The sequence below is a fragment of the Macrotis lagotis genome, chromosome 6 (assembly GCF_037893015.1).
Source record: "Macrotis lagotis isolate mMagLag1 chromosome 6, bilby.v1.9.chrom.fasta, whole genome shotgun sequence".
Lineage (NCBI taxonomy): Eukaryota > Metazoa > Chordata > Mammalia > Peramelemorphia > Peramelidae > Macrotis > Macrotis lagotis.
The window spans coordinates 227063489-227078791 of NC_133663.1; the positions used below are offsets into that span (position 1 = coordinate 227063489).

General features: G+C 33.8%; 1 protein-coding gene across 1 annotated transcript in view; it reads left to right on the forward strand.

Moving 5' to 3' along the window:
• The window catches only part of FANCB (FA complementation group B), a 37883-nt gene extending 24228 nt beyond the window's left edge, over window positions 1-13655 (forward strand). The window contains exons 6-10 of the mRNA XM_074192420.1: window positions 3249-3377; window positions 6143-6306; window positions 8379-8818; window positions 8916-9153; window positions 12839-13655. Of these exons, the coding sequence (XP_074048521.1) occupies window positions 3249-3377; window positions 6143-6306; window positions 8379-8818; window positions 8916-9153; window positions 12839-13265 (1398 nt within the window). The 3' untranslated portion in view covers window positions 13266-13655. The remainder of the gene's footprint in view (window positions 1-3248; window positions 3378-6142; window positions 6307-8378; window positions 8819-8915; window positions 9154-12838) is intronic.
• Window positions 13656-15303: the final 1648 nt, after the last annotated feature.

The window sequence follows — 15303 nt, forward strand, 5'->3', positions numbered from 1 at the left end:
CCCTGAAACCAAAACCTGTGTACGTTGCAAATCTTTCCAAAATCTTCCCTTAATGATTAACAAATTACCCTGATCTCCCAGTGAACCCCATTCCCTACCCCAATCTCTAATTTCCATTCCTTCATCATCATCACCCTTCTCAAAGTCCCACCCCTTCCAATGCGTTTTCTGGAATGCCTACTCCATGGGTAATAAACTTGCTTTCATCTTAAATCTCTTCCTTTTCCATTCCTTTCATTTTCTGGCTCTGGCTGATACCAGTTCCCTTTACAGTACCTGCTGTACTTTTATTCAATACCCCAACTCACTGTTTGAGGTAGGGGGAGTTGGAATATTCCCTCTCCTTTCCAGGTTCTCCCCTGTCAACTTCAGTAACCTCTCCTCCTTTGAGGGTGTTTGATTCTATATGGACCCTAAAATCAAAATTCCGGAAGCTGCTATCTACTGACTTCCAGGACACTCCCTTTCTTTCCTCAGGGTTTTCTCAAAACTACTCTCCCATAAAAAGGAACTTCAGCATATATGTGGATAACTATCTTAACTTCATAGGTCCTTATCTTGATTTCACATGACCTACTCCTCCCTATGCCTCAGTCATACACAAAGATGATCACATTCTTGATCTTGCCCTCACCCACAAATGTACTACTTCCATATTAATGAACTCTGAAATTTCCTTCCTAAATCACAAGCTAATATCATTCTGCCTCTCCCTTGCAGAGTCAAACCATGTTCTTCATCCATGTTGTCTTCTTCAACCCTTCAGGACATCACCCCTGTACTAAACACATTGTTCTCCTTTTCTCCCTTCCTGTTAAAGTCTACATTGTCCTCTTGAATCCCTTGCCCATTTATCATATCACCAGTCTTACTTACCCTGCTAAAACTCACATCACCTGCTGCTCTCATTCCTATTCATGTACTGCTGATTGAAAGTGGAGAAAATCATGAAACTGTTCTACTTGGGGCTTCACTGCTATAAGAAAACCTTTTATTAAGTCCTTACTATCCCATTCTCAAGGTGGCTCTTCTGAAACTTTTTGCTCTTCAAACTTCCTAGGGTCCTTCCTTCTCCCTACCTTCTAGCTAAGACTCTTGCCCCCTCCTTTACTGAAAAAAATAGAGGCCATTTATTAAGAGCTCCCTCTTTTCCCTGTGGTCTACCAGATACCTTATGCTATTGTCTTCTGCACCCCATCTCATGATGAAGTGACCTTACTCCCTGCCAAAGCTGGCCTCTTTATGCTCAAGCTATCCCATTCCAGCCTATCCATCTTCTCTAATAGTTTGCCCCTCTGTTATTTATATTCATCACTTATTTTCAGTCTCTCCCTGTTTACTGACTCATTCTGTATTGACTACTAACATGCCCATCTCTTTCTTTTGCTGAAAAAAATCCTCAATTGATCCTTTCATCCCCACTAACTGTTGTCCAATATCTCTTGTGACTGAACTCCTTGTGGCCATCTACAAGAAGTGCCTCCACTTTCTCTTCCCTCATTCTCTTTTTTTTTTTTTAGATTTTTTCAAGGCAATGGGGTTAAGTGGCTTTCCCAAGGCCTCACAGCTAGGTGTTATTAAGTGTTTAGTGTCTGAGGCTGGATTTGAACTCAGGTATTCCTGACTCCAAGGCCAGTGCTCTATACACTGCACCACCTAGCTGCCCCCCATTCTCTTCTTAATTCCTTAAAATCTGATTTTTGGGGTGGGGGAGTTTACAAGGCAGTGTGGTTAAGTGACTTGCCCAAGATCACACAGCTAGATAATTATTAAGTGTCTGTGGTCATATTTGGACTCAGGTCTTCCTGATTCAAGGGCCGATGTTCTATCCACTGCACCACCTAGCTGCCCCTACAGTCTGACTTCCAACCCTATCATTCTATCAAAAGTGCTCTCTCCAGAGTTAGCAACCCATGGCTTTTTTTCTTAATCTTTTACCTCTTTGATCTCTCTTCAGACTTTGCCCTCTTCTCCTTGATACTCTCTTCTCTCTAGGTTTTTGTGACACTTTTGTTTCCAGGTTCTTCTCCTACCTATCAGACTGTTCTTTCTTAGTCTCCTTTTCTGGATAATCATCCAAGCCACCTCCACTGATCATGCGTGTCCCACAGGCTCTGTTTTAGACCCCTTTCTCCCCTCAATGCTATTTTACTTGGTGAACTTATCAGCTCTCATGGATTCAGTTGCTATCTCTTAAGAATTTCAAATCTGCTTATTCAGTCCTTATCTCTGACCTCCAAATATGCATCTCCAACTGTCTGTTGGACTTCTTGAACTTCATGTCCTGAAGACATCTTAAACTCAACATCTTTGAAACTGAACTCATCATATTTTGCCCCAAATCCTCCCCTCTCCCAAACTTCCTTATTACTGTAGCAGATGCCATCATCCTAGTCAATGAAGCTGAAAACCTAATTGTCATCCTCTCCCTTCTCCTATCAATTATCTAGCACTGCCTTTTCTACCTTACTAACATTTCTCAGCTATGTATCTTTCCCTTCTCTGATGCAGGCACTGCCATGTTGCAGGTCCTCCTCACCTCATGCCTGAACTATTGCAATAGCTGGCAATCCTCCATTCAGATTAAAATACAGTCTGACTGGGTCATTTCCCCTCTTCAGTTAGCTCCAGAGACACTCTGTCAGCTCCAGGACCAAATAGAAAATCCAAAGTTTGGAGTTCAAAGCCCTTCAGAACATGCCCCTCCAATTCCTTTCCTTTTCCAATCTTCTTATTTTTTATACCCTCCTACAGTGGCCTCTTGCACACACACACATACCTTCTGGGTGTTTTCATTGGCTGTCCCCTGGGATGCTCTCCTTCCTCATCTCTTCCTCTTGGATTCCCTGACTTCCTTCAAGTCTCAGCTAAGATCTCACCTTCTCCAAGAAGTTTTTCCATATCCCTCTAAATTTTTCATTTATATTCAGTATAATTTGTTCATAATTATTTTCATTTTTGTCTCCTTCCATTAGATTGTGAACTACTTGATAGCAGAAACTGTCATTTTTCCTTTCTTTTGTATCTCCAGTACTTAGCAGGTTGAGGTGCTTAAGAAATTCCCAATATTTCTTCAAAAATGACTTGAATGATTGGGAAAATAGAGAATTTTTTAAAATGAGGCAACATTTGGAAAATGGTATAAAGTAAATGGTATAAAATAAACCTTTTTAAGTCTTAGTTTTAATCAAATCCTTCTACCTTCTATTGAACTTACTATAGGTAACATCTTTTCTTCAACCTTACAGATTGGTTTGGCGTCTGTTCAAGAATTGCAGAAGCATCTCCTACTTAAGGAAAGAGTTCTTTCAAAATCTTGCACAGCTTTATTAGGCCTTGTTCAAGGAAAAGAATATATTGCACCATGTGAAGAGAAGGTAAAATTAATTGTATGACTGTTATATTTTATAAAATGAAAAAATGAGATCTATGAAAGTACTCTAGTACTTAGGTGAATTACTATTTGAGGTATATATTAGAAAATATTGCTTCATGAATTGAGAAGCACAATTCACTAAAAAAGAAATTGTTGACTTTTTTATTAGTAACTTACCTAATAAGCATTTATGCATAATGATTGCAGAACCTTCAGGAAAGCTGTTTTTAGACACAATCATATTTATTGGAGAACTGATGGGTCAGTCAATTAAGCACTAAAAAATTCTTTTAGCTATTATCCATTTAAAAAAACTTATAAAAATATATTGTGTGCTTCCTTGTCTTCTTAAAATTATGAACTGAACAAAATTTATTCTTAATTACTCAAGGTTGACATTTTGAACACTGATTATTGTACTGTATGATAATATAATGTCTTTAGGACCTAAGTTCTTCTATAAGTTCATTTGTCTTTATGCCTAAGATTGTCAGGCTTTTCTTTTTTCTTTATTGTGTGTGGTTTTTTTTATCATTTTGATATCTTAATCTTTGTTGCCAAGATGCTATTAGTATGCTTGCTTATAAACACCCCTTTCCCATTTTCTGATTTCTGTTGTTCCTAAATCTCTTGTGGGCTTATAAACCAAGCATGCATATAAACATCATTTTTTTTAGTATGTTGTTGATTAAATTTGCTCAACTTTTATTTCTCTTGTTCTTTATTTTAAAGGATAATTCTCAGGGAAGGTTATGAGAAAGTATTATATTGGGCACTGTAGGAGATATAAAAACAAAAACACAGCAATAACATCTCTTTTTAAAAAACAAGCCAAGCATATTAGGATTGTGTATAGAGAGAAAATTTTCTCTTAGTGAGGGATCCTGATTTGGGGCAACTTTAGTTATGGGCCATTTTGAATACTTTTGGGGCCCTTTTTGTTTGCTCTTCTGGATTTTAATCACAATTTCAGAGAAATAAGGTTGCTGATTCTGAATCCAAATTATTGAAATTGCTATTATTTTTTTATAAACTCCTTTGTTTTGTCAAACTAGTACAGTTTATTTTGCCTTCTGCCATTTTAATATATGTAATATCTGGGAAAATTATTTACTGCCCACAAAATTTAGGTTTAAAATGACAGAATGTATGAATTCAGCATCTAGTAGCATTTAGGATTAAATTGTCCATTGCTGTAGCCTTGCATTATATCCTTTGAGTCACATTATATTACTGATGAGAAATTTCAATAGGATAAGTAGATCCCTTAAGTCAGTCTCTCCTAAGACATTTTGTCTAAAGTAATTTCCTGTGTCTAAATCTTTTAAATAATTTTTCAGAATTATCTTTTTTTGAGTTGGCAAAACTATAGCTTCTGGATTATTCTGGCAATTTCCTTAGGTCCTAACCCTTGTAGTTTGATTCATCTTACAAATTCAGCAGAAAGAGTTGTGAAACACAAAATGTCAGATAGGTCAGTGCTGACTATTACCTCTCAAGACAAACTCTTCTCTTTCTCTTAATTCAAGTCTAAGAAACATTATTATTAATTAAACATTATTAATTTATCCTCTATTATGTCAAAGGTTCTGTGCTAGATTCTGAGAATATAAAAAATAAATGTAAAAACAATTCCTTCAAGGAATGTTTATTTTAATCACTAACATATTGTTACATACTTTTACTTACTATTTAAAGACATAAGAGCAGACAACTATCAGTGATTTTTCAAGCACTATAAAACATAACATCAGTATATAACACTTACTTTAGCCCTAAACTTGTGGCTCCAAACCCCTGCAAGGCTTGAGAGGCTGAAAGGAAGCTAAGAAAGTAGCCAGGAATCCCACAGGAACCTTATAAGGTGTATCTTTGGTAGGGACTGTTTTGTTTTTGCCTTTATATATATTTACACTGACTGAGGGCCTTGGCAGCTTTCTTCCTACTTGTTCATATATTGTCCATCTAAAGATAGTTCTGATAATGGACTGACTTTCTGAGGATGTCTGATAATCTCATCAGAGATGAGAGAGATTTATTGATTTATATTAAAAAATTTTAAACATTCCTGTGCTAATTTGAGGGTTGTTTCTATTTTATTTTAGATAACTTTGTACTTTAGGCCTGATTAACTTCTAAGAAACTTTATTTCTAAGAAATTATTATAAACGACATATGAAAGACTTAGACAAATAGAGAGGTTAGTTACATGGGCAAGTAGATAGCTTAGTGCTAAGTTTCATAAACTAGATTGACAGTTAACATTTTGAAAAATCAAAATCTTTCTCAGTCATCAATACTGGAAAATTTTGGTTCTACTTATTATTTATGTGAAGACATCTGGTCCTGCTGTATTTTTATATAGCTGTATTTGTATTAGTTTTCCTGATAGCTAAAAAAGCCTTCACACTTCATACCTTTTTTTCCCTTTCCCCATCTTTCCTCATTTTTTCTCACTCTAATGGAGATAAGATACTTGACTTAAATGAAATTTTTTTTCAAAAAATAAAACATTAGGAGACAGCTAGGTAGCTCATTGAATAGAACACTGACCCTTGGAGTCAGGAGGACCTGCATTCAAATGTGGCCTCAGACCTGATATGACCTTGGACAAGTTACTTAACCCCATTGTCTTGAAAAATCAAAAAAAGAAATAAATTATTAGATAAAAAATAAAATTTTTTTAGACCATCCAGACTAAACAAGATAGTTGCTTTATTTTTGAATGTATTTGATCCAAAAAGATGTTTCTTTTTTCCACATAAGGATGTTCTTGTTTCCCTCTTTGGTGATAAACACCTTCCCCATTTCTCGAATGAAAAGCTATCAGACACATCTCATGATTCAAAACATATAATAGAGAAGATGTGGTATCGTGTACTGGATGACCACTTGGTGGTTGGAGTAGAAATCAAGACTTCTTTTATATTGTAAGTTATTATAAACTCTGATTTCAATGTGTTATACTGATTGATATTCTAGAAATGAGAGGTTTTTTTAAAATATACTAAGGTTTTTAGAGTCATCACATTTTATAGAATGGTTATTCTAGTGGAAATTGTTGTCATCTTTCTGAGCACAGAAGAGTAGGATAATAAAGACACAGCAAAGAGAGTCAAATTCTGTCTATTTAGGACATTCAGGGATATCAGTAGTCTTTAATATATTAATGACAGGGCAGAAAAGCAAAGGAATTCTCAAAATAATAATGTATCTGTACCCATGAAATAAGAGAGTTTTCCCTTTTTATTTTTCTGTTAAAGTGAATACGGTGAGAGTTGCTAAAATTTACAGTATGGTTAGTGATAGTACCACTTTCCTCACTGAACTAGGAAACCTTATTGACTTTGTCACTTGATCTTTGTTTCTGGAAAAGTTCAGAAATTGAATTATGATTTTTGAAGATCCTGTTTCTGTGAATGCCTAAACTATAAATTCTTTTTAGTTATTATTTAGTCTATAGCCATTGCACTTACTGCTTTCTTTCCCAACCCTAGTACTACTACTACTAGCCTAGCGATAGGGTTTTTTTTTTTTTAGGTAATTATTAAGTGTCTGAGACCGGATTTGAACTCAGGTACTCCTGACTCCAGGGCAGGTGCTTTATCCACTGTGCCACCTAGTCGCCTGCAGTAGGGTTTTAAAAGTGAAAATAGATTCTTCTCTAATCCAGAAAAAATAGTTCCAGTATAAATCAGATCCTTAGTTTTATACTTTTAATCTAAATTGAAATCCTGAATACAGAACATATGCATCTTCTGTCATGAGCCAGATAGTCCTTGAAAATATTCCATTACATACTCAAAAGAAGAGCACAAAACTTTGCATTTCTGGGGCAGCTAGGTGGTACAGTGGATAGAGCACCTGGTCCTGGAGTCAAGAGTACCTGAGTTCAAATCCAGCCTCAGATATTTAATAATTACCTAGCTGTGTGGCCTTGGGCAAGCTACTTAACCCCATTGCCTAGCAAAATTAAAAAAAAAACAACTCCGCTTTTTTTTAGAACCTCTACGATTGAAGCTACTTCTGTATTGTTGAGAGATGGTAGGATACCTCTAGTGTCCAGGAATGTAGTACAATAAAAATTATTGTTAGATGGTTTGTTTTGTATTGTTTTATCAAGTTTCTTAATTTTGACAACTTTGTCAACAATTAGGGCGGCTAAGTGGCGCAGTGGATAAAGTACAGGCCCTGGAGTCAGGAGTACCTGGGTTCAAATCCCGTCTCAGACACTTAATAATTATCTAGCTGTGTGGCCTTGGGCAAGCCACTTAACCCCATTTGCCTTACAAAAGCCTAAAAAAACAAAAAAAAACCAAATATTTTGTCAACAATGGAGTAAGGATATGGATTAGCAAGAGTTGAGATTTCAAATGAAGAGACAATTTTAGTAGTCAAAGTAAAAACCCAAATCAGAGTAGTAGTCATGTAAGTAGAGAGAAAAGGAATAGATGTGAGAGAAGTTGTTGTAATAAGTTTGACAACATTGACAGCTAATTAGATATGGGAAGGGTGGGACAAAGAATAGTAAAAGTTGAAAGATGACTGAAATTTTGAAATTCAGTGAGCCCTCAGCAAAAATATGGAAGTTAGGATAAAGAGTGATTAGTGTTTTGATTTTTGTTTCTATTTCATTCTCCTATTGACATTATATTATATAATAAAGTTGAGGAGTAGTTTGTTGTTTTTAAAATTTTTTTAATGCTCCATTATTGAAGTAGAATTAAGGAGTTGAATGGTCTTAGAAAATGATTTAGGAACTTAATATTATTCTTAGTCCTTGGAAGAAGAAAATATTTTAAGATATTTTTAGTTATCTGTTTCAAGAGGAACAATAGTAACAGGTTAAACACATGAATGTTTCAAATTCCTTAGTAATAGAAAAGGGGGAAAAAAACAGCCAAAATGTCAAAATATATCTTTGCCCATTTCTCTATGATTTTTGTTTGGTTTAAAAAAAAGAACTTGGATTATAAAAAAGTGCTTGTGGGTTTTTTTACAGATACTTAAATGATGTGACTTTATCATTGATAATGGATCAAGCTGGTACTTCCAACCCTCCACTTATTCAGTGTAAAAACAATGTGATCAAATTGGATAAGGTGTCTTTCCCTACAATATTGTCATCTCCATGTGAAACTGAATCAGCAGCAAAAAGAATTAAATTGATCCTTCATGACATGGAGGAAAAAAACAATTTTCATGAACAGTCATCTGAGACAAATTGCATTCAGGTATTTACAGCTGTTACAGCCCTTTCACCACTTTTGGCATTTCATAATTTTTGTTGTATTGTGGTGCTACATGCCAGATGGGGAAAAAACAGTGCCCAGTTCGGAGAGTGCTGTACTGTGCCTTGTGGGAGACTTTCCTTAAGTATGGAAGACATTTCCAGTGGAAAATATTCAGTAACCTTACCAGAGAAGAATAAACCTTTTAAAGGTAATTTTTTAATAAGTACCTGGTACATTGTCTTTTTTGGTGACTTTTAAAAGTTTAATAATTTAGATGTTTAGTTCATGTAATTTTTTTCTTATAGAACCTATGGAAGATTTCTTTGCACGTCTTGCAGTATTTCACAAATTTCATTTTCAAATAATATCACCCGATTTTACATTGACTTCAGTGAAAACATGGCTTCTCAGACAAATGGAATGTGAAACAATCAAAGAATTTCCAAATAGCTTCCTTTGTAAAAGTCTAGGGGCTTTGCATGGGACAATCTTCAACTGGAAACAAAAAATACCCTTTGAAGGAATTTTAACAGTATATTGCAGGTAAGCTAATATAAAACTGGCATTTACACAGTGTCTTGATTTACAAAGTGTAAATAATAATATCTAATATTTATACAGTACTTTAAGGTTTACAGAGGGCTTTATATTCATTTGCTCTTCACTTCAACTCTCAGGGAACTAGCATTATTAAGCACTTATTATGTATTAAACGCTTAAAATATGAGGTCAAGAGTTATTTAACAAAAACAAAAAACAAAACCCCGCACCATGTTTCCTTGCTCCCAGGTAGCTCATATTCTTAGAGGTTCACACCATGCAAACAGTTACGTATGTAAAAGACATATTCAGTGTTAATGAAAGGTAATCTTAGAGGGAAGATACTCAATTAAGGGGAAGTAGGGAGATTTGAGTTGAGTTTTGAAGGAAGCCAGAGTTATGGTTAATATATACATATATTAAAATTTTCCCAATTACATGTTAAAATAATTTTTTAAATTTGATAAAAACAAAATTTGAGTTCTAATTTCTGTCCATTCCTCCCTTCTTCCCAACTCCCTGAGATGGTAAGCAATCAGATATAGGTTATACATGTATAATCATGTAAAACATTTCCGTATTAATCATTTTATACAAGAAGGTTCAAATGAGAGAAAAATAATGAAAGTGAAAAATAGCATACTCCGGTATTTTATATATATATATATATATATATATATATATATATATGTATATATGTGTGTGTGTGTGTGTGTGTGTGTGTATTTTCAAACAATGTCAGTTCTTTTTCTGGAGACAAATAATATACTTCATCACTAATCACTAATCCTTTGAGGTTATTTGGGATCATTATATTGCAGAGAATAACTAAGTCATATACAGTTGTTTGTTGTACAATATTGCTGTTACTATGTGTAATGTTCTAGTTATGTTCACTTCATTTTGCATTGGTTCACGTAAGTATTTCCAGGTACACTGTTTACCAAGATAAAAGCAACATGGGTACATGATTTATACATAAAGGGTGATACTATAAGCAAATTAGGAAAGCATGGATTTGATTGTGTCAGATCTATGGATAGGGAAAGAATTTAGCACCAAAGAAAATATAGAGAGCATTACAAAATATAAACTAGATCATTTTGCTTATAAAATTTAAAAGTATTTGTTTGAACAAAACATTGCAACCAGAAATTATAAGGAAAGCAGAAAACTAGGGAAAAATTTTTGCAACAAGTATATGAAAGATTCTGTGAAGATAAAAACAGATCAGTTTGTGGAATGAATCAATCAATTGATAAACCTTTATTAAATACCGATGAGGACTCAAGGATAACACCAAGGTTGCAAACCAGGGTGACTGGGAACATTGGTGATATACTTGGTATCAGTAGAGAAATTGGGAAGAAGGGAGAGCTTGTGGGGAAAGCTATTAAATTTGTTGAGTCTGAGATGTCTATGGGACATCTTGTCAAGCTATCTGCTAGACTTTTGGTGATATAGGACTATAACTCAGGAGTGAGTCTAAGGCTGTGTATACAGATCTTGAAATCATTCTTATTGGAGATAATCCATGGGACCTTAGGAAAGAGACTTGAAGGGAACCAAGAGTTAGTGGAAGTTTCCTAAAAGAAGATCCAGCAAAGGAGACTGAGAAAGTATCATCAGAGTGATTAGAGGGAACCAGGAGAAAGCAGTGTAAGGAAAACCATTTGAATAGTGCTCAAAATTGAACTTAGGCAATTAAGCATATTATTAATAATTGTGAAAAGAATAATTTCAGTTGATGGTAAAGTCAAAAGCAAGATTGAAGAGGGTTTAGAAGAAAGTAAGAGAAAAGGAAATGGAAGCTATCAGTTTAGGTATCTTCCAAAAAATTTAGAATGTAAAGAGAAATTTGCTAGTTTAAATGAAATATTGAAGATACTATAATCTCTATGAAGAGAATAATGAATAAATCATCACCTAAATGGGGTAAAAGAAAATTGGTTGACCATCTTGCAAATTTAATATAACAAAAACAAAACTTGGCTTGATTACTATTATTTTGCTTAAGGAGAGGATCAGAGATATTTTATTTCTTAACTATTTATCCCACTTGAAGTTGATTACCAGATGCCCATTACTATTGATAGAGGAAGGTTCATTAATTTTAAGAAAGTTGCTTTAGGGGCAGCTATGTGGCAGAAGGGATAGAGCACTGGCCCTGGAGTCAGGAGTACCTGAGTTGAAATCTGGCCTCAGACACTTAATTGCCTAGCTGTGTAGCCTTGGGCAAGTCACTTAACCCCATTGCCTTGCAAAACAAAAAAAAGAAAGTTGCAGTTGATGAGGGTTTGTGGTAGGCTGCTTGAAATTAAACTTGGCTCTTAGTTGAGGTCCTATGGATATTTTGATTATATAGATTTACACTATATGTATTATGTGTTGACTTTTTCCTCTTGTTTTTTTTTAACTTTGTTTCTAGGAAAGGATGACTAGGTAGGAAGTGGGGGACAAAAATATATTTGTATATGAATATTTCATAGAAACAGAAGACATCATTTGAAATACATTTTAAAGAAAAATTTTAAAAGAAACAAGTAAAAAGAAATTAAACTTGCTTTCCTTCCACCCCATCCACTATTGTGGGAATGGAATTTTTTCAGTTTTAAATAAAAAGTATAGTATCTCTCATCCTAATCAACAGAAAGGTTGATCTTAAACCTATTTTTATGTCAATTCTTTGATACAATTGATACTACAATGGACCAGAGTAATGACAGTAGATATGACTTCATGGAAAAAAATGAACCAGAATGTCTGACTATTGTCTACTTGAACATTTTAAAATGTGTTCCTATATATGTGTATTTGCATATGCTTACCTGCTATTAGCATATTTTCAGAATTTGTGCAGGGCCAAAGTACCTGTTTATTATTGAATAGATAGCTTTCTGTCATGATGAGATAGATCCCTTGATCAATTCACCAGGAATGGAGATTATTTTTATTTCTTGATGTTCCTGATTATTCTTTAATTTACTTATTTATGTAAGCACAGCTACTACATTCTTTTGAATTAGTATATACTGATGCACTTTAGAAGGATGGAAGAAAGGACTCTGTATTTGAAGTTCTTTATTACGCTTTTGTTTTTTAAATGTGCCTTACTACTAATACATGATCTGTTGTGATATGTGTTGCTATGCTTGATCATGAGGCAGTGATGGGGAAAGAAAATGTTAAGATACTCTTGGTTAAATTGAAATAGTAAAAAGTCATCCCCAGTTTTGGGAAATTAATAAGACACTAATTTTAATATATTTAAAGACATTATAGAAATGACTTAAAGTGGGATAGTAGTTAAGCTATAGACAAATTACTTTTCAAAGTTGTGAACTTTTTTTCTTCCAGATTTCATGAACTTATAATTTATCAAAAAGCATATATATATATATATATATATATATATATATATATATATATAAAATAGGGAAGGAAAATTAATTAACTTTAACTGATTCAGATATTAGAAAGTCATTTGTTAGCAAAATTCAATTGGATTTTACCTTTGCAGGTCTTACTTATATTGATTAGCAGCCTACCTGATCTATTATGTTAATTGTATTATTGTATTCATTATCACCTTGGTTATTAATTGCTAATTGGAAAATTTATAACATGTTAAACACACACAGAAAACTCAATTTCATGATTCTTACAGAATATTTTTTCTTCATTCCAGGAATCAAACAACTTTGTTCCAGTGCCTTCATAATCTCACCCAAGTTCTTCCTATGAATTGTGTGATAAAACAGCTAAAATTAGGAAACAAGGAATTCCTTACTAAACAGTTGGCACTAATTTTAGAGAAGGAAATCATTACCCTTAAGAATTCTTTTTCTTCAGCTATATCTGAAGTTGAAAGCAACTTGGCACAAAGGTGTGAAACAGTCAAGAAAAACAGCAACAGCATCATGCCAAAGACTTCCTCATCATGCTCAGAGGAAGCAATAGAGCAGATCAGAGAAGAGCTTCAGCAGGAAAAGGAGCAAATCACATGGGGCATGAACCTATCACTGAGCAGCACTATTTACAGAGAAATGACTTTGAAAGTGGCAGAGGTTCAGCTGAAATCAGACTTAGCTGCTCAGAAATTGAATAGTTATTAAGTGTTATAAGCATAAATATTTATTGAACGGCAGCAGTAATTTGTGTTTCATTTGCTTTCTTATTTCATTGTGGGAGATCCCTTTTGGAAAAATAAAGACAATTTTTTTGGTAATTCGGGAAATAGCTATCAAGTCACTTTCTAAGCAGTAGATATAAGTGATGTTAACTTTTGTTTTAAATTTTCCCAAAATGACATCTAATCCTCACCAGTACCACATTTAAGAATTCCTTAAAACTAATTCTTTATAGAGAGTATCTGCAGAGATTATAGAACTATAAGTTTCAAATTTAAGATTCAAATCACACAGCTATGATATCTGTGATTATAGAACATGCTCTACTGACAAAGTGACTAAATAACTTTATAACTGAAGTCTTGATTGCTGCTGTCAATTTAATGCTAACTGGAAAAAGTCACTGAAAGTTTGACAAATCTTCAAAAATTTAATGTCATTTTTTTCAGTCATGTAATATTTGAAATGACTTACCCATAGAAATCTTTTTTTTTTTTTTTTTTTTTTTTTTTTTTTTTTTTTTTTTAGGATTTTGCAAGGCAAATGGGGTTAAGTGGCTTGCCCAAGGCCACAACAGCTAGGTAATTATTAAGTGTCTGAGACCAGATTTGAACCCAGGTACTCCTGACTCCAGGGCTGGTGCTTTATCCACTGCGACACCTAGCTGCCCCCCCCATATTAGTCTTAATTATAAATTGAGAATGCCTTTAAGTCATCTAGAATTATAACTAAAATAGCTTAAAGTATATTGAACTGCTTGAGATTTTGAATAACAGTAAAGATTCCATTAGGTGAAAATTTATTTCAAAAGAAGCAGTAAAGGAAGACATTCCAAAAAGCAAAAATTAAGCAGTGGGGATTAATGAAAGAAGTGCTAAATTTGAAATCAGAAAGACCTGGATTCAAGTTTTGCCCATATTTAACAGCTCTGTGATTGTAGTCATGTTTAGTGATCTTGGTCAAATCTGTGGGCTTCAGTTTCCTCATCTGTAGAATGAATAGTCTTACTTCTAAGATCTCTTCCAACTTTAAATCTGTTATCCATAATCCAGTCTTTTAAGGGAGAAATGACATTTTGGAGGAAGGAGAGAGAGAGAAAAGAAAGGAATGTCTCATTTTTAAGAGAAGTAGTTGTCAACTGGCAGTTAAAAGAAACCAAAGTGGTTGTGAAATCTCTCTTAGATTTCTGGAATGCTCTTTTTTCCCTAAACTCTAGGAGTATTTATTCAATATCCATTGGTATAGTATTTTTTTTAAAAAAAATTTGAGTACATACTGTGTATATAAAGCAATATGCAGAGTTCTGAGGAGTGTAGGGACTCCTGTTTCTAGGTAAGTTTTTTGATTTAATTGACAGTGATTATCAGCATTGTCCTGAATATACCATGTTTTAGGGGGAACCTATGTAGTGAATTAAGAACTATATAAATCATTACAGAATATTAAGGAGAAAATATTTTCCATAAATGAAATGGAGGATAACTTAGAGAAACTAGGGAAAATCTGCAAACTGCATAGCAGATAAGGATACTACATTGAAAGAGATCAATGAATTGGAATATAAATTTTATCTTACCTGAATACACATGAAATATATGAACTATATAAATTTAAAAAATCATATACTCATTGTTTAAATTTTGAAGTGAATCATTAACCAGAAACTTAAGAAAAGAAAAGAAATTACAGAAAGGAGAAATAATCAAAATTCCAAATATGAGTACATCACAAACAGCTTGTAAATGAATGAGATTAGTCTTCCAAGAGAATGTAATAATGGTTCAGTTGACAAACAGCTAATATATTAACACAATTCTTAGCACAAAATGTTTCTGAATTTTATGAAAGGTGAAACAGATAATAACAAGATACCACAATGCTTAAATACACTTGAAAAATAACATCTGAATTGAAGGAAGGAATTTGTCATTTCACTCTGATGAACAGATCCAAAATAGCATTGAAAGATGTCACTAAACTGATATTGGGATTTGATACAAGGAAGGTCTGGCCTATTTAGGTT